Source organism: Gordionus sp. m RMFG-2023, chromosome 4 (genome assembly GCF_954871325.1).
Source record: "Gordionus sp. m RMFG-2023 chromosome 4, tfGorSpeb1-WG-v2, whole genome shotgun sequence".
Taxonomy (NCBI): Eukaryota; Metazoa; Nematomorpha; class Gordioida; order Chordodea; family Parachordodidae; genus Gordionus; species Gordionus sp. m RMFG-2023.
Window position 1 is genome coordinate 20,547,364 of NC_088778.1, and position 26,781 is coordinate 20,574,144.

Below are 26,781 nucleotides of genomic sequence, written 5' to 3' on the forward strand. Positions count from 1 at the left end.
TCGGCTTAATTTGGATACTTAATTGTTTTTTAATATAGGCTAAAAAGTATTTGAACGAGGACACCCTATTTTGGATTGTTTTAAGTATTTATTGGCATTGTTATTTTTCGTATTTTATTCTCGTTTTTAAAAAAAAAAATTCTCTTGCTTTTTTGGCTATTTAGTATTAGGACAACCTAGGACATGGCTCAAGGGTTTTTTCCTTAAACTTTTTCAGTTTTAATTTTGAATGATTAAATAGGAGCGTAACTCTGGTATTAGAATGAATGCTTAATTAAGTACTTTTTAGCTATTGAATGACAACCAATAAGTGTAAGGTCATTTTTACTAAATTTATTCTTGATATCTTCAAAAATATTAGAGGGAATGCTAAAATTTGAACCATGCCTTAGTTAATGTAATTTAGTTCAAAATTTTACCCAAATCCCAAGGGATCTAATACAACGGTCTTCCTTAATTGGTATCAATAATTTTTTAAATATTTTTATATATTAGAAATTGGGCCATTTTTTAATCAATATTTTTTATAAATTTATATACACTTTTTAAATGTTAAAAAGTTTATATTTATGTAAAAAAAAATTTCTTATTTTAATAGTGATTTCTAATAGCTCTAATTTTAGCCTAATCCAAAAACGATAAAATCACTTTTAGTCGAAAACCATCTTCAGCACATATTTATTTAATAGTGATTCATATAGTTAGGTTATAACTATTATCAGCCGATTCCAAAAAGGTGAGATCTAGGGGTTATATGCCACATTTAATATATAACATTATTTTTCTGAGTAAATTTATATTTTATAACTACCACTTATTTAGGTATTGGAAATTATCAATTTTTTTACACTCATTAGTCTTAATAAATTTACAAAGTTGTAGATGTTCAATGATAACTTCAAGATAAATTTTAGAATTTTTTTTATATTTAAAAAATTGTCCTTTTCCAAAATAAAATTCTGACTGCGCGCCTGTCCTTATTAAATAAAATATTAAAACCTTATCTTATTATTAATGTTTTAATTTAAAGTAAACTACAATTTTATTAATAAAATAATATGGTGAACATTTAATATCCTCAATCCCAATATATTAATCGCAACAGGTCTTATAAATGTTTGAAAAATGGGTCCTTATATTTAACGAAAGATCATCTCATGTTTTATTATAAGGAAATGCGTTATAGAATTTAATATACTAATATTTTATTATTATATCATTGGTATTAAATTAACATTAGTCACATTCTACACTTAAATTATTTTTATACTGCATAATATGTAATATATTAATAAAAACCCTAATTATAAAATCATAACATAAGTAGATATAAACCTAATCTTCAAAAAAATACTGCATAATATGTTACAGATAAGGTAATTAGTCAATACACATATTAACTAGGGTAATATGTTACTATTTATCATTCATAGGATCTACACATATTGGAATATTTTTCTGGCTTATTCAAATTTAAAAAATACTTTAAATTATTGCGTATAAGACATAAGATGTGAAAGATATTTGCCTTAAGGGGTAATACATTTCAAATTAATGTATTCTCACGAATGGCACTCACTACCTAAAAGCGTAAAATAGGCAAATTAGGAAAAAATGTGTATTCATCACATAACAAAAATATCAACACCTATAAGAGTTGAAAAAGGTATTACCTGCCTATTCTGGACCTTTTATGATAATCTTATTTATAATATTATACAAAATTTGTATAGAAAAAATATTGTAAATTTATTACAAAATAAAATTTAATATTATACAAATTTGATTTATCAACAATTTTAGTGAAATAATACTGGATAAAAATACTTTTATTAAAAATTTATCAATCGAAACCTCGTAACTGATCAAAAAGGCACAAATTATTTTAAAACAAAAACTCGTAAATGGCATGTGGGTCAAATATAATATTTCAATATCGCTGCAGACTACGATATGTAATATATTATCAATGCTAAATTAAATCGATTATTTAACATTAATTCTAAAACACTTTTTTATTCTGAAAATAAAAGTTATTCAGCATGTTATTCATATTCAGAATTCTTTAAATATATGAACACCTTGGACGCAGCCTAAGAGTCTTATTCATCAATTTGATGTTAGGTTCATAACAAGAGTTTTCTGGTACAAACTGGCTTACTTTATTTTTACATCTTAGTTTGTATGTTTTGAACGACATTTTTTTTTAGTTTTATACAGGATCCAGACTGGCTTTTGTGGAAACATAACGTACAGGGAAAATTATTAATATATATAAAGCCTTGTTAGATCGAGCTTCTTGGAAATATGTTTTACAATGCTGTAGACCTAAATTTTTTTAAAGCATGTTAGACCCCTAAAACTTCCATTAGGGCATTAGCATTCAACTCTTTTTATGGTCAATTCATAAATTTTTTTTTATTTATAACTCGTAATAAGGTTTTGCACATTGGTTTTGTGGAAGTAAAGGAAATTGGTTTCCAGAAAATCCTGATTTAAGTGAATGCAGCTCTCAATGGAGCCTCGATTTGGAAAATGAAGTATATCATTTTTATTTATATTTAATATTATATAATTTGCTAACATAATCCATCACTGACAATTGTCGACAAAGAAATCTCCGATTTTATTTTTACTATTATGAATATAATTTATTATTGTATAACTCAGATTCACCATTTTTTATCATATTTTATAATTTATAGTATTTTTAATATAAATTAAATTTTCTTGAGAAGTTTATTACAAAGTTGTCTAAAATTGATAGGGTAGGTAATTGCAAAACATTTCCGTCAAAATCAGTATTTTTAATTAAATAAATGATTATGTAAAAAATAACAAAAAATAAAAACTATCATCTTTAGGGTTGTTAAAAAGCCCAATGATTTTAGAAAATAATATTGTATAATCTTGGAGATCTTTCCTGCTCATAGATGACAGAAAGGATATATCTCTGCCAAATCTTGAGGCAATAATATTTTGGCTAAAAAATCGACCCCAATCTGGCTTTAACAACTCTACCTTACCAATTTTGCTGATGCTTTTAGAATTTTATTTGTATATTATAAAAATAAATCATAAAAACTTTGTATTTTCTCCTATTATTTTTATGTGAAAATTGGATAGAACTTATTTATAATTTTTTATTAATTAATTGAATTAGATCTGAATTTCGAAAAATAAGTCAATCAAACATAAATTTTTTTTTTAATTTGTAAGGTATAACCTAAAATAATAGGTTTATGCAGAAGTAATTGATATCAAAATATTGTAATAACTTAAACATTGTCTGGAACGATTTAAAAAATGATCCATTCTTTTTTGACATTTATAGGTTAAAAAAAAGGTGGTCCTTTATCATCTAGAAATATGATTCGGGCGTTTTTCTTGCTGGCAAGCTTTTTCTAGTGAAATCTCTTAAATCCTTTTATGAGTGTTTTGATTCAGATTATAGAGGCATCCATACACCTTTAAATGTTCCCCTTAAAAATATTTTTTATAAAAGATGGAGATACAATTCTATAAAATATCCTGACTGCGGAAATTTCTTCTTTTTTGAAATCTGAATAAATCCATAAGGCATATAAACTATTGGAATCCAGTGGTTGCCCATTTATCTTGATTTTATAAATGCCTATGTAATTATTAAATTATATTGTAAAAGTCATTTAAAAGGGATTCTAATAATAAAGCTATAAAATTGATTATCATAAATTATATCAGTTACCACTAATAATAATGCCTTCTATAGGAAAAGGAATGGGTAGATTTTGACTTAGAGACCTTCATGGGCCTAGATTTTAGGACCAAGCCCGGACCAGGCCCATCGTAAAAATTTTTTTTTAGCCCAGGCCCGGCCCGTTTTTAATATTTAAAAAAATTCCCAAGCCCGCTATAATATTTAAAAAATTTCCCAAGCCCGGCCCAAGCCCATAAAATTATTTTATGTATACTTAACTTATGCTGAAGTAATACTAATAGAAATATAATATTTTATTTAGTAATAATATATATATTATATATAATATTAATAAATGATATAAACAAAATTTTAAATTATATTTTCAAATTGTCATTTAAAAATAATATATTATCTATAATTTCGTTATTTAAATTTGTTTTTCTTTCTTCAATAACCCTTCCAATAGTACTGAAATTCCGTTCCACCAATCTAGGATGCAGTCATCATAGTTGATATCCTCTTCATTTAGCTGAATATCCATATATAAATTAATCTCATCAGCATCCGTCTCATTATGAAGTATTGTATCATCCTCCCATGAAGACATATCCAATAATGAGGATGAAGCTAAAAATATTATATAGCTAAAAAGATTTATAAAGAATATATAAATTAAAAGTGAATGGAATATTTACATTGTAATTGTATGGATAGATTTATTTGATTAATTGTTTAAAGGAATATTATACATTATTTGCAATTTTCAATTAAACTTGCACCTAAATTACATTTATTACAATAAGTATAAAACTCTAAAAGAAAATCTTTTTGCAATAAGTTGATTATGATATTTATGTACCATGATTTGATTTGCAAGATATATCATGTTTCATACTTATGATTTTTTATGGTGTATATATTCATAACCTTTATAGTTTATGAAATTATGTCCTTTTTGAGTTTTCTAATTAAAATTTTATTTTCAAATATTATAAAAAGTTTACTTGAATGTCTATTTGTCTACGTCTAACAATTGTTTTTAAATTTTCTGCTACTGTTGGGATTTTGCTTTGAATTTGACGCTAACTTGGGAAAATATATGTCATATCGAAAATGTTGGCCATCTTTGGGAACATTTTTGGAAATATTCCCTGATTTTCGCTGTTTCGTGCCCAGGCCGTTGTGTTAAATTAAGTAAAATTATACCAATTTCCGATTTAAAAAATATATACTTTGATAATTAACACTAATAAAATCAGAATGATATGTTATATTTGTCCTATTAAATATCCTTAAAATAAGCTAAATTTGAATTTAAAAATTTAGACCCAAGCCCTATAGCAAAAATTTCAAATGAACCCAAGCCCGGCCTAGGCACGCTAGAAAATTTATAATTAGGCCCAAGCCCGGCCCATAAAGGTCTCTACTTCTGATTAAGGGCTTGTTTGACCAAATCATCTAAGGAAATATAGGCTTGTTTATCAATAGTTACATTGGCGTCAGACTAAAATTATTTTGAGCACCCCCTAAGTTTATTTAGCATCTAAGAACATAATTAATATTTTAGCTTAATTTGCAAATTTTATTAAAATGCCTCATTTTATATACATTATTTCAAAATACATAAAGCACATCAACTATTCTACAATATTCTCAATTTCCATATACAAATTTAATTAAGTTAGAAAATTCGTTAAATATTTTTTAAAAAAGGTAATTATCATTTGTTATAATTATTAATCTTTTACAAAAACTCTTTTCTAGATATAGCGGTTGCCTTAAATCCAGTTGAAAGTTATTCAGACCTTAGTTAAGCTTGTTTAGAGATATTGAAAAGTTTATGGAAATGTTGATCGAAGCAAATATAATATGTATATAATTCATTAAGATAATTATATTTCATATTTCGGATGAAAACAGGAAAATATTAAAGGGATTGACGTATGGGCCCTTTATCGATTATCATCTTATCCCTAATATTTAATATGTGGTACCAAAACCCTATTGTTGTTAAAATATTTATTATAACAAAAAAAACCAATCCGACTTGCTAAAAAAAATTACCTCTATAAATTTTCCCTTAAAAACTTTATTAATAAATTAAATATAAATAAAATAGCAATATAGTGTGCATTCTACACTTAATATTTGCCTTATATTTCGAAACATACCGTTCCGACCTCGCATTGGATTATTTATGTCATTTTCCGTTTTCTTCTTTAAAATCTAAATTCTATAATAGATTATTAAAACTATGAAATATATTTAATAAAACTGTTATATACTTTGATAACAACTAAAGGTCTTATATTACCTTTCTTTTCAAATTCATATTAGTATCTATCAAGGAAAACATTATCAACTGATCTAGCCTCTAAAATATCAGTGTTATCGCACAACAAAATTGAAATTTTAGGTGGAGATCTTAAAAGATTAATTAAACTAATTGGTCATTTGTCAAACGATCAAATGCAAAAATATCAATATGTTGAAGCCAATATTCTTTTTCAATACAGAAATGATAGCAAAACTATTGCTAAGGTATAAAAATTACATTATATATAATAATTATCTCGCATCACATAAGGATTTACTAAACTCTAGCAATGTTATTCTGTCATCCGCTTACCTGAGTACATGGACCGATTTACCTTATTATGAAAGAAAAAGTTCTGCTACCATTCTTTTGCGTAATATTGAAAATATAGGTCATCTATTAGGGTCACTTGTTACAAATAATAGTAAATCTCCTAACGTACAACAAAATCTCGTTTATTATTCATTTGAAAATATAGGTATCCCAAATATTAAAAAAACACTATCAACAACTGAAAAAACGTTTAACTAAAATCCAACTAGTGATCGGCAAGCGTCCGGTGCTAACAAAAAAGGTCCGAAGGGCCTATTTTTGTATATTAAAAATTTATATATTTTAATATAAACTTTATTTAAATTTTTTAATAAAGGTTAATATATTAAAGAATATGTAAGTATTTTTTTAACTTCGTCTATACCTAAACCCAGGTAATGTAGATTCTATTTAAACCTGAAATATTAGGGAATAGATATCATCCAAGAATACTATCTCTGAAAAAATGTATTCTCTTATATTAAATTTGTAAGCAATGGCTTCTTTAAATTTGGCGATTTCATATCATTTATAGCGAAATTTACCCAATGATAATATACTTACAATTTATTACAAGCGGAACTTTTCCAATGATACGTATGCATTATTTCGTTTTATAAAACCTGAGTTGCTGTATTTATTATTAAATTTTGGATTCTTGCGATATTCATTTTGTCTTAAGCGCCCAATCTCTAGGATGATATTATTTGAATGTTGAACCAGATTTAAAGACAAGCATTGGATTTACAACACTTTTTTTGATAAAAGAAAAAAATTGCCTGCAGATAGATCAAAGTTTTCTTTAAAATCAGGTTCAACTATACAATATTGTCATTCAAAGCTGTTTTAAATATTATAATCTTAAAATAGATTAAAATAAAATATATTTCTATCATTAAATTTGTCTTAAAATTTAGATTATAATAATTAAATCAATTGAATTATATATATATATCAAGATGATTTAAATAAATTTGAATTTATTTGATCTGAAACTATATTCTTATTTTATATGCCTTAAAAATAATTATTGTTCTTTAAAAAAATTAAGGATTGGACCGGTTTTGGCTAAAGCGCTTGAAAGACGCGCCCAGCAAGGCATATTAGGACCGTACCGAGCTTTGATCACCTCATTTATACCTAATGATATAAATATTTTTAAATAAGCATATAATAATTGCCTGCTTTTTATTTTATTATTGTATTATTATGTCGTATGGAATTTTGAAATTTATAGGAAATAGTAAAATTTTTAATTATTTTCTAAGGGCTATTTAATTTGAAAATATGCTTTTACTGGAAATGCATTCGGTATGCGTAGAGCATCTACCTTATGAATTTTAGAATTTTGCCGTAAACTTTTAGAATAATGTAAATTTATATATAGATTTGTCATATTAATTGAAAAATATATATACATTTAGGGCAATATCTGAAATTCATAAAATAGGAATCTACATTAGAGGTCTGCAATGGGACGGTTTTAACCAACAAACCCGACCACTAGTTGTTATAAATTTTTTAGCTCGCCCACCTACCCATGGTTTTGAAAAAATATAACCCCGCTCCATTGGTTTTAAAAAATTTTACCCGCCCGCCCATCGTACAAAACGAGTTCGTCAAAAAAATCGCATTCACATTCAAAGTTCGTCAAAAATAAAAGGAACGCTGTTGACATTTTTTTTTTAAAAAAAACGAACTTCGAACGCGTTCATTTATAACATTACAAATAAATAATATAAATTTTTTTTTACTTTTGAATGGTTTATCATGTACATTTATATTTCGGATAAACGATGACAAAAACATTTATAATATAATATATAAAAAACATTGTTTATGGATGTATATTAAAATTGGAAAATGGAAAAAAATTTAATTTATACGCGCGAACTTCCGTTGATTCTTTGAAAAATTATCCGCCTGCCCATTATGTATAAATAAATTTTAACCTGCTCGCCCTCCCGGCTATTGTCTAAAAAAATTTCCCGCTCATTGCAGACCTCTACTCTACATAAGCTTGAATTTATTTCGCATAAAATCAGATTTTATAAATAGAAAAATCACTTTCAGTAAAGGATTTAAATTGATAGATTTACAAACTCCATACGACATTATTCGGTTTCTACTTATTAAGAAAACTTATTTTTTTTAGGTTGAAATTTTTTTATAAATTTTAAACGTTTTTTTGTAGTTGTTGATCATTTTTTGGTTTTTAAAATTACATTTCAAATTAATTTGAAATTTAATTTTGCTATATGATAAATATAACTACATTCAAATGTGCAAAACCATAATTTAAATATGGTTTATTATATCTTAAAAAATTACTAACACCTATATTACAAAATACAACATTAATTTGTAATAATTAGTCATGAAAACCATAGATGAAACCATGTTATATGATCGAAAACTCGGAGTATTCAAAAATATAACATTTCAGCCCTTTTCAAAATTATATCACAATGAAATAAATGAAGGTATAAGTTTTACAGAAAATGCCCTTCACATTATAAATAGATCACAAAAAGGTGAAATTATTTATTCAAATTGTTTAATATAAAATAATTTAGAATATTTTACATTGACCCTTTTAAATGGTAACATCATAAATATCTTGAATGAAAATACACCACAATATGAAACAAATTCTAACTTTAACCAACCTCGGTTGGCTTCAAAAATTATATCGATCATTAAATCACTTCCAAAACATCTCACCCAGGCAAATGCCTATAACGCTACGAAACCACTCATGTATATGACATTTCCTCTCGCAAATTTTTTTTACAATGACAAATTTAATCCAAATTTTAATACCATAAACTCCTATCAATTCAAACCCCATTGCATGTTTCTCGAATACAATAACAAGTTAAATAATTTTCGTTAATTATATTGAAATTTTCTAGATTACTCCTTTAGGAAAATTTTATAAATAGATAGTTGAACTATATTTGTAATATATACACATATTTTTTAGCGATTTTCAAGGGAATTGGTCTTCGAAAGGATGTTGGCTTGTAGAATACAATAAGATTTATGTAAAATGTGCCTGTGATCATTTGACTAATTTTGCAGTGTTGTTAGATATAGTTGGAATAGAGGTTTTTGATATTATTTTAATAATTTACATGTAAATGGTTTAGGTTCCATTAAAACATGAAATCATGTTAGTGATAATAACCCAAATTGGATGTATTGTATCAATATTGTGCTTATTAATGTGCATCGTTACATTTCAATATTTTAAGTAAATCCAATTTTTCTTTATTTATAATTATTGTTCTCCTATATTAATTCATTTTTACATAATTTTCTCACTTTTATAGAAAAATTTTAAATGAACGTATGAATATTCACAAACATTTATGTGTTTGTCTGTTGGTTGCCGAAATCATATTTGTATTTGGGATAAGAGCTACATCCAACAAAGTATACTTTGATGAATAAATTCATTAAAATGATGTGATTTTTAACTGTAGATTGGGTGCTCAATTATAGCTGGGTTTTTGCATTATTTTTTCTTGTCGGCATTTATGTGGATGCTTTTAGAAGGAGTTCAGCTATATACAATGTTGGTGGAGGTTTTTGAATCGGAAAAATCTAAAACGAGATATTATGTGATCATTGCATATGGTAATTATACTTTTACTTAATTATAAACTTTTTATTAACAGGTATTCCCTTTATTATAGTTTTGATCTCAGTGTTTATAAATCCTCATGGCTATGGCACAAAGAAATAGTATCTTAAATTAAATAGATATATCAGTTATATTTTATTTATAGTTGTTGGTTAACGGTTCAAAATTTTTTCATTTTTAGTTTTGTCGGACCAATTGTTATGATTTTAGTTGTAAGTATATATAATATACTTACTTTTACACGTATAGAATGCTTTGATTTTGTTACACAATTAAATTTTTTACCTTGTTTTGGTACAAGTACAACTAATAGTTAATTAAATACGAAATTATTTGTAACGGTTTATATTTTAACTCCAACCTAAATTTTATAAATCTTTAAGGTTTATTATTTGCTTATATGCATAGCCAATACAACAATTAAAATAATGATTATTTAAAAAATTTTCCCTTTAATTTCCTTCCTCCACTACTTATTAAAAAATTTAAAAACTAAATCATTTGGGTAATATTGTTTTTTTTTAAAATAACAAATGATCTTATTGAATATCACCTATAAAAAAATTTAATGATTCCTCAAGATCATAAATAATTAACAAAAATAATCGTTATAAAATAAATTCAATTTATACAGGGCTACTGCCTCCCTGAATTTATTATTAATACCATTTCCACATCTACAATTCCTAGTCCTATTAATATCACTTCATGCCCTACTCTTAAGACACAAGAATATATTAATAAATTTAGCAACGAAAGTCACCAACAATTGCCTAAATTTCAAAGTTAAGGTTAATAATGTCACAAAAATTAGCTATTTATACTTCCATACATTTCAATATTGAATACCTTAATATATGGAAAGGTAATTTATCTACCTATTATTACATCTTTTGTAACAAAATTTCTAGGTATATAAGTAAAAAATCTTTAACAGTCAAAAAATAGCTAAACTCCGAAAGTAAAATTTGTCTCTACAATATAAACCAACTCTCAAACTCATGTAATTATTTTCATGCTTTCAACTATAATTCCATACCAAATCGATAACTTTTCGGCTCAACCTTTTTAATTTCGATAAAATTTTGTATACTGAGAGAATATCATTAGAAAGCATCGAATCCAAAATTTTAGCCTCATAGTACTCATAGTTCCTGAGATATCAATGGTCAAAAGTGCCAAAAATGACGTTTTTTCGAAAAATGCGATTTTTTAAAATTGAGATAAGTTAAAAAATAATGATTTTAAAAATATAAGTTATATGTCAATTTATAACTCTATTAAGGGCCTTTTATTGAATATTTAAAAATTTTTTCAAAATAATATTGTTGCGGTTTTTATTTAAGTTATAAATTTTAAACATTAAAACTCCGAGTGTTTCGCTTTCCAAATTTTTTTGAATTTAATATTTTCTTATTCTCTAACCTTATATCTATTCATAAAAAAATTTAAACTTGGGACAGCCAAGGGTTTTTTAGTTATTGCGATTTAAAAAATCAAAAAATAAATATTATTTTTAAAAATAGATGGCGCTCCTTTATAAAATTACGCGTTTTGTTAAAATTATTATTTTTTTTAAACTTTTTTCCATTTTAAACATAAATAATAAGATTTTCCAGCATTAATAATTTTAAATTTCGTAAAATTATTTTATTAATTTGTAAATATAATAGATAAATAAAAATTCATGAAAGATATTACTTATTTTCGGGTTTTCCTTAAATTTAATTGTTTTGACGCCATGATAATTTCGTTTTGCGATAGATTATATGTACGCCCAGTAGCCGTTGATGGGTTAATTATTGTTAAAATATTATTTTTTGGTATGTAAAGGAGATCTTGTGCCGCTGGATAAACAAAAGAATTTGCTGGTCCTTTAGGATGAAGAAAATTAATTTTTATTTCATCTCTAACCAATCGGAAACACTGCGTGAATTTTTTGTGTCCCAGGTATTGAGATAGCTTTGCTAAATCTCTCAAGTAGCCTCATCTCTTCTTCCTCATACTCTGGTATGGTAGCATAAGAAAAATTTATACCTTTTATATACTCTTCCGCATATTTATAAAATTATAAAGGTGTAATTATTTGATCAGTATAAGGTCTTTGTAAGCTTGCCTTGACAACTAACCTTTTTACTGTGCCGCCTATGCGGTTGCAGGCACTTTTACCATGTGCCGTTGAAAAAAAATGCCATTCTGCTTGGACACCAAAATCGATTTCATGGTAACAAACATTGATGAAGTTTTTCCTATTTTTATATTGAGCTGCTGAACCATCAGAAAAGTAGTAAATTTTTTCTGTTGGAGTGTCGAATTTATTTTTAAAAAAATTAATCATATGCGATTGGAATAAATGGAATGAAACAGTATTATGAATTAAGGATTCCGATATTACCACAAAACTTAGGTTGTTAATTAGATTGCCTATTTTATAATAAATTGAGAATGGATGCAGCGTAGCTTGCGAAGTTGTCCAATGATAACCCTGAACTTCATCTTGGACAATAAAGGAATAATTTTCTGAAAAGTGTCAAATAATTAGATAGTGATTATTTTCTAAACTATTTTTAAGGTTATTGTGAAATAAACTTTGTTGTTCACAAATAAATGAATGGCGTATGAGAATATTCATTTTATTGAAAAAATAATTAATAAATTCGTCTGAAGATTGAGAAATAGTCTCCAGAGTTGTTCTATCTACCGAAACCAATTGTTTAAACGTAATAAGAGCTATATCATTTTTTATAAATAATTTTTCAATGCCTTCTTTTAAGAGTGTCGAGCCAGGACACTCGCTACAGTCACCAAAATAACAGGTTGGTAATGGGGGGTTGCAAATCATTCTGCCTATAACATCTCTATAAGTTGTTAATATATCCTCACCATTTTTAGTCATTGTTGCTAATTCACAGCGTGTATGCTACAAACGCATACACTATGTGTTCCGCTAGCCCCTGCCAATATGAAATTTTTTGGTCTTAAGCTTGCGAATTTCGAAAATACAATTGTTATGCTTGAATTACTCTCTTAAAAATGATTATATAATTCTTTTAAATTATTAAAAACTAGCCTTTTTTGAGCGTTCACTCGTTCCCCCTTTTCAATGATAGATATGCAATCTTTTTTTCCTGGTAATACCCTGCTAACTTCATCACTGCAAAAAAAACTTTTAACAATATCAACTGTTTTTTGATTGAGATATTTTGCAGGCTTTCGATTTGGAGTTGAAAGAATCCCCTTTTCTTCTAAAATGATTTTGGAATTATATGCCATATGATATGTAGCGTTGAATTCCGTTTTTATTTTATTTGCACTCCAATTAGGAGGCAGAATGGTCAGCAATTGATATTTTTTATTTTTAGATAAATTAATATAATGTAATTTCATATTGTTGAGTATATCATTATTGTCTTTTGTGTCCGATTCTGGATTGTTAATTATTATATCTGAAAGAGCTTTTGATATTTTTGCTATCTTTTTTTTGGATAATTTTTTTCAGTTAGTTTTTTTTTCTTAATAAGAGATATTCCAATTTCGTTTAAGGTTAAATTGATTGTATCTATTGATGCTGATGCTGTGGGGATATTATTTACATATTCGCTATCAGAATTTATATTTTCAATATTTTTTTGTGATAAACGCTTACGAAATTTATCACAAATATAGTGTTCCGCCTCAATGTTTGGAAATTGTGTCATCCACGTCGTGACTTTACGCAGGTTCTTTTTACAATTAAAGTGTTTAGATTCTTTAAAAGGATTTGCACATTTATATTTATACATTATAAATAATTTTAAGAAAAAATTAATATTGAAATATTTGTAAAATAAAAATTAATTAATATCAAGGCAGGTGCATGAAAACTTGCTATTATCTTTCAAAAATTAATTATATTTTCTTATATAGGAATTGTAATTATCTTTTTAGGAAATTAATCATTTATTTTAAAAACTAATAATTTTTACAAGTTATCAATAAAGTAATAATAATAAGTAAGTCTATCAAATGATCTAAATAATATATTTTCATAATATTAATGCTGGAAAATCTTATTATTTATGTTTAAAATGGAAAAAAGTTTAAAAAAAATAATAATTTTAACAAAACGCGTAATTTTATAAAGGAGCGCCATCTATTTTGAAAATAATATTTATTTTTTGATTTTTTAAATCGCAATAACTAAAAAACCCATGGCTGTCCCAAGTTTAAATTTTTTTTATGAATAGATATAAGGTTAGAGAATAAGAAAATATTAAATTCAAAAAAATTTGGAAAGCGAAACACTTGGAGTTTTCATATTTAAAATTTATAACTTAAATAAAAACCGCAATAATATTATTTTGAAAAAATTTTTAATATTCAATAAAAGGCCCTTAATAGAGTTATAAATTGACATATAACTTATATTTTTAAAATCATTATTTTTTAACTTATCTCAATTTTAAAAAATCGCATTTTTCGAAAAAACGTCATTTTTGGCACTTTTGACCATTGATATCTCAGGAACTATGAGTACTATGAGGCTAAAATTTTGGATTCGATGCTTTCTAATGATATTCTCTCAGTATACAAAATTTTATCGAAATTAAAAAGGTCGAGCCGAAAAGTTATCGATTTGGTATGGAATTACCCAGTTAATACACCTATAACCTTACGTTTTACCCACCAAGATCATTACTCAATCGTAATTTTAATATTATTTCTCGCCTCATTCAGCCTATGATATTTTTGCTTGATAACCTTAAGCAAAACAATGAGGGCATCAGACTATTGCAATAGGGGGTTATATTCAAAACGTAGTGTGACCAAATATTATAAAAAATACATAATAATATTTTTAATTTTTGTATATTTTTATAAAAATGTTTTAAATATTTTTTTTATAAAAACTTGAATATTTTGAGCGATTATTATGAGCAAGATATGAGCATGTTTAATTAATAAACCCTTCGGTAAGATCTAAAAGATACTCAGGGCTGTTAGCCAATAAATTTCTTTTAATTTTTACCGAACTTAGCTGTTCATGTTTAATTAATAATCCCACTATATTCGGTAAAATTGAAACTTAGGAGCTAATATGTATCTGTTAATTTTACCGAACTACGCGGTTCAGGCTAAAGCCTGATTCCATGCACATGGACTGCGTTAGCGGTTAGCTTAGGGCTATATCACAAAGATTAGGGTTAGAGCTAACATAGAGAGGAAACACTAATCTTTATATATAAGAACATTCCCTACTTATTAATTAAACAAATTATTTTTATAATAACTTGTAATATTTGATTGTATTATGAGAAATTTAGATTTTAACGCATATAATGGGTTTATTAATTAAGCATGCACATTATCTTCTCATAATGATCGCTCAAAATACTCAAGTTTTTATTAAAAAAATTTTAAAACATTTTTATATAAATAAAGTTATTTTGTATATTCTGTAATACTACGGCAATTGGGTCAGTATTCCAGAGAATAATTCACCGCTTCTCTATTAAAACTAAATCAGCTCGGATGCTAGATCTCTGTTAGATATGGGACTATATCACACTACACTCATGTCATTCCTTCACAATACGCAGGATCAGTGCATCTTTAATATATATCAGAGATCCCGGGCCGGGCCATATTTAATTATTTTAACTATACCCTGGCAGAACCTAAAAAAAAATTTTTAAATACCCGGGCTGGGCCTAGGAAAATTTTTTTAAAATAATACCCGGGCCAGATATTTAAAACCAAATATTTTAAATGTTTTAGGAATAAAAAAATTAATAGGGCGTCTAAAACGATGAAACTCATCAAATAGGTTTATTACCAATTTATTTAAATATTTAAATAAAATGTTAATGGAGAAAAAATAAGAATTTAAGTTGTGTCCTAGGTCAGCTTAATAATTAATAACCGTCTTTTAAGTATAGGCTAAATGCCAAAAAGCAAAAGAAAATATTTTTAAAAAACGAAAAAAAAACAAGAATAAAATACGAAAAATAGCAATGCTGCCAAATACTTAAAATAAACCAAAATTGGATGTCATCGATCAAATATTTTAAATTATGTATCCAAATTAAGCTGACCTAGGACTCGGCCTTAAATTTTATTTAGCTATTATAATTTTAGGAACAAATAAATCTCATTAAAAATAATTTCTATATTTTTTTCTATTGGGTTACAAAAGTAATAAAGTAATTTTATAGAAATAAATAGTCATTAATATATTTATTTAAATTTTTAAATAAAATTATAAAAAACTAAATAAATTTAAAATTCTTATTTTCTCGATTAATATTTTTATTTAAATATTTATGTACATTAGTTAATAAGCATATCTGGTGAATTTCATGGTTTCAACTTGAATTTATAATATACTTTATTTAAAATTTTTTAGCAAAATTATAACATCGTTTCAAAATAGATAATTTTTTTGGTTTTACCGGAAACACTTCATAACTGAAAATATTTTTAAAATAATTTTTATATTTTCTAAAGAATTTTATGGGCTATAAAATGATATGTAATTTGTGACTTTGGACGAAATATTTATCTGGTAATTTGAGATTATTAAAACCAAGATGGCTCCCTTATTGGACTTTGAAGGCTTGTGAATTTGAGGAGAAGCTTTAAAATTTAGATTTTTATAAAATATAACCAAATATCTCACGGCATCTTACAGCCAGTATACCTTTTTTTAAATCTTATTCTTTTGGACTTCTATGTATCAATATAAGCTTTAAATCCACTGAAACATCAAAAACCTAGGATTTATTTAAATAAATTCATCAAAAAATGTGTAATAACAATTAATTATCCTATTATATTTATATATTTAATTTAAATGTTAATATTAGTATATTATACAATATGATATCATAAAATTTTTTGCAAAAAAATATGCCTCTTTAGGATATTTATACTATTTATTTTCTTTCAAAAACATTTAATTTAAACACCTTTGACAATGAATTACAGAAATAATAGAATATATTTTGCATAAATTTTATATAATTATATACATAACATTAGAAATAAAATATAAATTTTATAATTTTACCTTGTTTTTGAATCATGGTAAAAATTGGTTTCTTTTTGAAGAAAGATTGATAAAAATAAGATATCTATGGGTAAAATAGTTCTATGACTGTTCCAACAAGCCAAGAAAAAACGCTTTTTTGTGATATTAGCAGCAAATTTTTTTTAAAAAAAATACATCCGTTGTAAAGAAATTCTTAACATTTTGCATTATACACCATCTATAAAATATAATGGACCCCTGCCATTCTCAGTACCTACTGAACGAGTCATTACTACATCAAAAGCGGTGCTGACAGATAAACGATTTTAAAATCTCTGATTATAATTTAAAAAAAAAATTTTGAGATTTTTTTTTGAAATATGAATCTTTATTTTATATGAGCAAGAAAAACTATTTATTCAATCTTTTTTCATAGTAACAGTCTCGATACTTTAAAAAAATCAATATAACCAACTTTATTATATTTGTAGAGTAACGCGTAATGTAGCAACACGACGTTACTTTTTGATTAATGTTGACAGCTCTAGTAATTAGCAATTAATTAAAATTTTAGTAATTATGCCCATCCCCGATTTATAATACCCACATCAAAAAGTAGTCTTAATTTTTATAGCCGTTTGCTATACGCAAATATATTATCTTTCGTTAATAAAAAAAACAATCAACCTAATATTTTATAAATAACAGAATTACAAATAAAAGTTTATTCTTTATAATTATGATTTAAAAGATTATTATATATAAAAAGGAAAAAGTAGAATATTTAAAAAAGTATTTATATTGTTGGAAAAGTCGTCTTAAGGCTCGCCAAAAAGAAGTCGAGGGAGGGGGGGGGGCTCTATAATCTTATACCTATGCATTTTATTTATTTGATCTAGATTATATATATATATATATATATTTATAGTGTCCTTTTTCGAAATCATTAGTTTTTTCAAAATAGTGTCATTTTTTAATGTAAACCGGATAAAAGATACTATATTTTTGAAAAAATTCACTGACTCTGATAAAGAACACTATCACTAATGACTAAAAAAGGTTATAACTAATTGAAAACTTCATTAGTTTTTTCAAAATAGTGTCATTTTTTAATGTAAACCGGATAAAAGATACTATATTTTTGAAAAAATTCACTGACTCTGATAAAGAACACTATCACTAATGCAGGCGCGTAACCATTGGGGGGGAAAGGGGGAAATTTCCCCCCCCCTCGCAAATTTGAGTATTTTCATAAATATCATTTTAAGCTAATAAAAATTTTACCCCCCCCCCCCCCCCAGCCCCCCCCCCACCAATCAAAATTTTACAAATATTTGAATATCAATTTTCCAACATATTATTCAAAAATATTAATAAAATGGAAAAATATTTAGTCAAAGAGATTGAAATCAAACGATAATTTATAAATAAGGCTGAGCATGAAAAAAAGTAATGTGTCGTTAGCAGCGATATCATTATTGAATTCAATTGATCAATCAGAGTTTATCATTGCTGCTAGTTGCATCAATAAATTATTTTTAGCTACTTTGTAGAAATTTACAAAAACCAAATTTAGATTTGGTTCAGGTTATTGATTTGGCGGAAAATATACATGAACAGGTAGATACAATAAGAATGAATGTAGATAAATATTTTCATAATATTTATCTAGACGTTGAATCGAAGGCTAAATTTTATGATATAATACTAATTAAACCTCGTCTAGCACCTAGGCCATTATTGAGATGAAGATAAATATTGGCTCAACTGAAGAATATTATAAAATATCCATTTTCATCCCATTCTTAGATACTTTTTTATCGCAAATAAAAGTACGGGTTTTAGATAAAAAACAAGTCTTTAGCAATCTTCAAGTTTTATTACCCAAAGATCCTTCTTCATTTTCAAATGCCACTATTGGTAAAATTAAATATTTAGAAAAATTTTATTCCTATGAGATTGATACTGAAATAAATTTAATCAGTGAATTCGAATTGTGGTACAAATATTTATACGTTTAGCTATTTTACCTGAGCATGCTATTGATGCGCTCAATCGGTGTAAAGAAACCTTGGCTCAATTTCCTAATATTTCGAAGTTGTTTTATATTCTTGCATGTTTGCCTATTACAACATGTACGAATGAAAGGACTTTTTCTAACTTGAGAAGGTTGAAAACATATTTACGAAGTACTGAATCTCGGCTAAATGGGTTAGCTCTGTTAAATATACACAGAGATTTGGTTCCAACGACAAACGAAATAATTAAAAATCTTGTATTTGATAAGAAGTTAAAAAAACTTGTTAATTTAATTATTTTCTAGTCAATATTTTAAACTACTATTAGTATTTATCAATAAAAAAAGTATATTCTACTTATATTGTATGAGAATTTAAGCTGAGGCTAGTTTTTAAAGCAAATTTTATAAAAAAAATGACATTACACTTTATTTCAACTTTACATTTAAAAAAACCTTTACATTTAAAAAAACTTTATTAAATATAATATACCTAACTTGAAATAATAAAAAAGAGGCTTGTAATATCCTATCCATAAGCACGAATTAGTAAATAATAGTTAAAAATAGAAATATAATTATTATTAAATTATTCATAATTTAATAGAATAGCTAAATAAGACCCGGCCGAAGGCCGGGGAAAGCTGGCCGAAGGCCAGCTAAAAGGGGTTGGGGGCGAAGCCCCCAAAAATTATTTCCCCCCCCCCCCCCCCCTATAAGAAAATCCTGGATACGCCACTGCACTAATGACTAAAAAAGGTTATAACTAATTGAAAACTCTATTATCTATATAAATAATGTACTATTTAAAAGGCAAACTTTATATTTTTGGGCATCGCTTTATACATTATGGGTCAACACTATAGTAGAATGCCTAATCACATTGACAAAACTAAGCTTAATATAATAAAGTAAATTTTTTTTATATATTATTTTATAAAACACTCATTTTCTGATTATTCATATCGTATTTATTTATTATAGATAGTCTAGTTATCATCAGATCAGGGGACCAATCATTTTAACATCCTACCCCACTGAATTCTATCCAAATCAAACACATCATTTTATCAATTTTTTCCCTTCATATTTTAGTTATGTCTTGATCTCTTTTTTAAAACCATTGCCCAATTCTATAATCCACCTGTATAATTTGTATTTCCTTTCAGTAAGGTTAAACAGTCGTAGCTATAATTAGTTTATTCTGATGGGAGCCACAGCTCATTTTTTCCATCTCAATACCCTGATTTCGAATGTCTCAAAGATATGTTCTTATTTTTCCTTATACCTCGGCACTGAGTCCACTCAGATGCAACAAAAAAGGTCGGGCACGTTGTCAGTATCGAAATTCAAAATTCCCGGGAATGTTCAAATATATATAATATAATTGTAAAATGTTCAAAATACATAGGGAACCAAAAAAGATGATCCAAATCACAATATTTATATCAGAGATGCGCTGATACCATCTTTTTAGTTGATACCGATACTTAAAAGGTATTTGCCGATACCGAATACCGATACCAAAAATAATAATATAGTATATTTAATGATCATTTCTTATTTATTTTGGAATTCATAAAATTAAATTAAAGGAAATAGGAAATATTAACAGATCCTTCCTTTTTTTCGGTTGGCTAAATTTTTTTAAAGTATTTATGTCGGTTAATTATCATTCTTAAATAGAGGCCACTGGTATCGGTCAAAATTTAAAGTAGCGATCCATATTGATACTGATCGATACTGAGAGATAAATATTTTGAGCTTAAGATTTCTTCCATCTAATACCCTCCAAAAATTGATTTTGCGGATCTTTATAATAAATTTAATCGAGGCAATCGCACATATATAAAAATTCTTCAGGATTACATAATCCTTTTGTCTTGCAAACACTGTAGTATGATGAGAGTTTTTATAGAGGAGAGGCTGAAATTTTGTTCCTTTTTGTACTCACCCATATATATATATATTAAGTCTGCAATTTATGTGAAAAACGTCAAAAATAGAATAATTTTTTTTTGTATAGATTGCAGAATGTCTGTCTTAAAATTCCGTAACAATCTAGAAATACAAATTCTATATCTTTTATAAATGTGATTGTTTCCTGAGATATTGAATACCTCAGAGCGATTATTGAGTTTGAGTCAATCGCTTGGATTAGCAATATCGTCAAAAATCAAGTTGGATATGAACTTTGCTGCGTATTCTATAGAGTATTGCATGATATAAAAGGGTGCCATTAATAGAGGTAGCCTAAGTTTAAGGTATAGCCAGTTTTATTTGGAGCTAATTATAGAATTGATTACAAATTTTTCTATTAATAAAATATGATAAAAATATTTTTTTATTTCGAAGGACGTGGTTTAAAGGCGCTTTGATATTAATCTTTCTTATGGGATTGACTTGGATTTTTGGACTATTTTTTCTTAATAAAGAAACCCTTTTTGCCGCGTACATTTTTACTATCCTAAATTCATTCCAAGGGCTATTCATATTTTTGTTTCACTGCCTCTTTAACGAAAAAGTAAATTTATAAATCAAAATGTATATTTATTATAACAAATTTTTAGATAATGAAGGAATATCAAAGAATAATTTTTAAAACTCCATACATTCCTAATTGCTTCAAAATTTATTTTAATCATGCAAAATCTGTCTCAAATTCTACCAGTGCTAATCATTATCCTAGCAACGCGTCATTCAATAAAAATACTGATGGATGCTTGAAAAAAAACTCTAAGCATTTAAAAAACATGGATATTGCCACTTACAAAGAAAATGAAAACACTATCAAAAAATTTTTTCGTTTACTAAAAGAAAAGAATTATAATCATGATAGCTCAATAGCTGACACTATTTTATGCCCTTTATCAGATATAGAATATGAACAAAACCCAATTAATATTAGACTTAGTGATGCGTCAGGTTAAATACTCAATTAAAAATATTTTGCATAAAAAAAGTATATAAATTAATTATTTTCCTACATGTTATGAAATATAATATAGCTATACAACTTTACTTTTTTTCCACAGAATAATGAGCATTTTTTTCTCTTTATATTAATTAGAAATAGGGATAAGTCCTACAGAGAATGATTTGCCACTTTCATCTTCATTTTTGTGTTTAGGCAATTTTGGCAAGGCCATAAAAATTTCGACATCGTTATATGGTCATCACGATTACTTAACAAGACCTAATCATGATATTGAAAAATCTGACTCCAGTTATAATCACTTTATTCTAGATCACAACAACAATAATTTATATTCACTGCACCTTGACAACCAAAATAAAGGTGTCTTTATATTTATAAATATAATTTTTGTATAGAGTTTACTAATATTAACTTGCTTCTTTCCCTATATAATTAGATTAAATATTTACCTTTGTTATCTCCCGGATCTTCTTTTGGTCATCCTATTAAAAATTATGCTTGGAAAGCAGTTTAATTTAAATTATTTTTATAGATAAAGCTAAGCACTGAAATTTAATTGGTGAAAAAAATATTAATTTTTATTTTAATATAAGTTTTTTGGAGTGTTCACCTAGGAAAAATATTATAAAAAATAATTAAATGCTTTTAAAATAATATTAATTGTATATATAAAGAATCTCAAAATTATCAAGTCCCAACACTCGCTCATAATCCAATTGCTGAAATAAATAAGGAAGATGCGATAGAAAAAGACATAATTCCTACCAAAATATCATATACTCCGTCGGAAATCAATAATTTTTCTTTTCCAGTGACAAATTTGGATGATTATTCACCAACAGATACGTCCAGCACTTATAGTGATCAAAATGTGGTATTGAATTGCGATATATCATTACGAGGCTCACAAATGATTGATGATAATACATCTTTGAATAATATTCGAATATCGAAAAATATCAGCGACCATCATTTTTTCAACAGCTCAATAATAAAATCTTTATCTGCGGATGACACATTATTTAAACATTATAAAAATAAGATATCAAATTGGAAAGATATAAACGTTTATTTTTCATTGAAAGGCAAAACACTTAAGAGTTATAATGATATTGAAGATTGTCATAAGTTTTCTTTTTAAATAAATATATCTTATTGTTAAAATCGCTTATTTATTTAGATAAACAAAATTTATGTTACGCATTTCAATAACGTTAAGAACTTGTTAAAATGAATATATTAAACATTCCACTTTAATTTTATAATAAGATTAGACTTTTTAATATATTTTCATTTTTCAGACAAAATCTAATCATTGTATACTGATCTTTGCACATTTTTTAAATATTGATATAATGTTTGTACTTTTGTAACTAGTTTATATTAATCTTTATATCACTCTTCATTCCATTTTTTAAATAAAGAATTTATTTGTATTGGTTACCATTAAAAATTGAATTTGTATTCAAAATACAACCAACGGCAATTATTTCATTCTTAAATTTTCAAATACAAAAAATGTATTTATATTTATCAGTATTTTTTTATAACCTAATATAAAATTTTCTTAGTTATACAAATGTAAAATTAATAAATTTTGATAATCTGAAAGTAATTTGCTAACTTTTAAAAAAATATATTAGGGCATCAAATGCTCCACTACTAAGCCGTCACGTCATAAATGAATGCCACCATCAACTTTTTCATGTTTTTGTAAAATATTTTATCATGTGCCTTTTTATTTCCGCCTTTAAATAAAACTATTTTTTAATATAATACAACTCTAATGGTCTCCAGGAAAGTAACATCTGATGAAATTCAACATAATTTAAAAGAAATATCTAGATGACAAATTTCTAAAACTTAAAAGATTAATCGTTCTGCTGTCAGAGACATCATAGGAAGTATAATAATGTTAATATAGAGGCAAATATCCTGGATCTTCAAAATAAACAAAAATGAGAGAGTTTGAAAAAAATTATTTAATTATGGGTCAGAATGGAAATGGAATATGCTAAATTCAGTTATTTCTATTTCTGTTAATACATGTTTACGTATAATTCATTCTATGGATTTTTCTAAAGTAAAATAATTTGATTTAAAACATTTTTTATTTATAACTTCTAGTTAGGCTATTCCCAAACAAAACGTTTTCGATGAATGTTTTTCACAATATTTTTTTACATAACAATATACTATTTTATAAATATACATGTAGCTTAGCTTGGATTTATTTAAGGAAAGGGTTATGAGAAATCGTGATAAATTATTATTGATTATCCCATGATTATTAATATTTTGATGGGTAATATCTTAATATCATCGCCATTAAGGTTGGCTAAACAGTTGTAATGGTATGTCTTGGTTCGACTTATTACTAAACAGCCGCCTATTTAGTATCTACTAAACGGTCTAAAAAGCAAAAGAAACATTTTAAAAAACGAGAAAATAAATATGAAAAATAATGATGCCATCAAGTACTTAACAAAATTGGATGTCTTAGTTCAAAAGCTGTTTAATCTAGGATTTTGCGGGGCCCATATCTATAACTAAATATAAATTATTATAAAACGATTCACACTTGCGTCTGACATAGTATATACTGATTACCTGCTGACAATAAACGCATTACTATTGTTAGTTCGAAAATTTTAGGGTAAGGTTATTACGCAATGTTTTAAAAATAATTAATTTAATTGGTAGAATGTATAATTATCATAAAGTAAATATTTTATGTCTTTATTTAAAAACGACGAGTATATATAATTAAATATAATATAATGTTTTTGTTTTTTTGAAAAATTTATGAACGGCGTTCCTTTTATTTTTTGACGAACTTTGAACGTAACGCGTTCCTTTTTTTAAGACGAACGCGTTCTAATTTAGCGTTCGTTCAATTTTAAAAACACTTTTCACTTTTATTTATTTGAAAAATTTAATATCTGAATTTTTTATACTTTATAATCAGTTTTCCTTTTTTCACATTTCAATTTTTTTGACACGCCATTATTATAGCTTATTAATTTGAATATTATTGTTTATATTTTAATTTAATAGATTAGCATAAGCATGGATATTATTATTTCATCATAATTTGATTCTGAAAATTCAAAATCAGATGAATTAACATTTTACTATAACCCAAATATGATAATTATTTACAGTAACATCCTATATTGAAGGAACTAATTCAATACTTACTAAATGTAAAATGTGTCCAAAATGTATTATATTAGTTTCAAAATCTTCAAGTTCCAATTTAAAACGAAATTTGGTTGTAATATTAATTATTTATTAACTATGTAAAATCATTAAATTTAAAGAAAAATGCACTTGGAAATTTGACCCTAACAATAACGATAGTTATTTTAAAATTAAAAAAAAATTAGTGGCCTAAAATATGGTCAACTATAGATAGACGCAGTATTAAATGGGATTAATAAAAGGTATTAAACCTATCACTATCAAATTAATTACATATATTTTATCTTTTTAAAGATTTGAACATATATATGAAGATCAATATGTTCTTTCTGCAATTATACATCCAGTATTAAAGCTTCAATGGCCATGATAAAACTTCCACAAAACGAACTTATAGAAAATAAACTTATAGAATTATTGAAAAAATGCATTGACAATTCTAGAAATGATAATGCAAGAACTTTTAATTTCGAGATATCCTTTTTTTTTGACGAGGAAGATTGGAGAAGCTTATCTCAATTTTTTGAAGCAAAGGACAAAACAAGTTTTTAATAAATTCCCCACTTTAAAAGAGTTGTTTATTAAGCATAATACCGCAATCCCCTCATATCTGCCCCTGTAGAGCGCGTTTTTAGTTTAGCTAATGCCGTATCTGCCAAGCGTCAGATGGAAATTTTGAAAAACAATTATTAAAAATTAATACGAAAAATTTTTTGTAAATAAAAATATATTTTTATTCACTATATTATATTGTATTATAATTATATTATCAAAATAAAACTATATTATTTTTTAACATGGCTAATATATTGTGTTAAAAAATATAAGACATTTATTTATTTAATTTAAAAAAAAATTTATCATAAAATTTTGAACGAATGTGAACTCGCTCCTTTTTTTTGAAAGTGAACATGAACAAGTTAGATTTTTTTAGAAATATTTACAGCACTAATATAATATAATGTAATATGAGAGTGAGGTTGCGGGGGGAGGGGTGCCCGTTCCTCGGGGCCCTGCTATTGTTCCTAGTTGGGGATCCTTGGATCGAAGCCATCTACCGTGTCGTCCGCCGTCAGATTTAACGTCTTATCAAATATAGCCGGATTGATATCCCTCACGAGGTCAGCTATCGCATCATATCTATTCCGTTGGTAATATGCAAAGTACTATATATTTTTTAAATAAGGTTCTACATCTATTCTCACAGATCTCGCCTCTTTGAAGCTTGGCAATTGGTCATCCCTAACAATTCCCTCATGCTGATTATTCTCTAAAGCTCCTTAAAAATGATATATCATCTGCTATTTTTATTGCTTAAATAAGATTTTATATCCATTCTTATGGTCATACCTTTTTAGAGCCTTTTTTTAATTAATAGCTTAGAAAATACAAAAGTGTTGATATAAGCGATGATAAAAATGGTCAGCATGGGCCTTTACCGTTCTAGATCTACGGGTAGCCAAGAAAATTCCATGATTCGACAAAATAATGTTATACCTATTTCATAAAAACTATATAGTTATATCAAATAATCGATCATAATATTTATTTATACTAGGGTGCCTCACTAGCCAAACCTTCTGCCAGTGGTTAAGCCTGTGAATCATAAATAGTAGTAAGTAACAAATGGTGACTGATTTTGCGGGGATTACC

The 26,781-nt window shown here is 26.2% G+C and overlaps 1 protein-coding gene across 5 annotated transcripts in view; it reads left to right on the plus strand.

The window, feature by feature from the left end:
- The window catches only part of LOC135929179 (adhesion G protein-coupled receptor L3-like), a 36,980-nt gene extending 13,654 nt beyond the window's left edge, over window positions 1-23,326 (plus strand). For 3 of the 5 annotated variants that reach the window (XM_065465716.1, XM_065465717.1, XM_065465718.1), the window contains 16 exons: window positions 2,440-2,540; window positions 6,020-6,223; window positions 6,270-6,477; window positions 8,687-8,845; window positions 8,888-9,188; window positions 9,298-9,421; window positions 9,464-9,567; window positions 9,647-9,749; window positions 9,800-9,953; window positions 9,995-10,061; window positions 10,106-10,172; window positions 19,800-19,897; window positions 21,342-21,510; window positions 21,557-21,911; window positions 22,057-22,284; window positions 22,599-23,325. In XM_065465716.1, the coding sequence (XP_065321788.1) occupies window positions 2,440-2,540; window positions 6,020-6,223; window positions 6,270-6,477; window positions 8,687-8,845; window positions 8,888-9,188; window positions 9,298-9,421; window positions 9,464-9,567; window positions 9,647-9,749; window positions 9,800-9,953; window positions 9,995-10,061; window positions 10,106-10,172; window positions 19,800-19,897; window positions 21,342-21,510; window positions 21,557-21,911; window positions 22,057-22,284; window positions 22,599-23,065 (2,909 nt within the window). In that variant the 3' untranslated portion in view covers window positions 23,066-23,325. Of the gene's footprint in view, window positions 1-2,439; window positions 2,541-6,019; window positions 6,224-6,269; window positions 6,478-8,686; window positions 8,846-8,887; window positions 9,189-9,297; window positions 9,422-9,463; window positions 9,568-9,646; window positions 9,750-9,799; window positions 9,954-9,994; window positions 10,062-10,105; window positions 10,173-19,799; window positions 19,898-21,341; window positions 21,511-21,556; window positions 21,912-22,056; window positions 22,285-22,598 lie in introns of all 5 variants that reach the window. The other 2 variants (XM_065465719.1, XM_065465720.1) reach the window with 2 other exon arrangements.
- Window positions 23,327-26,781: the final 3,455 nt, after the last annotated feature.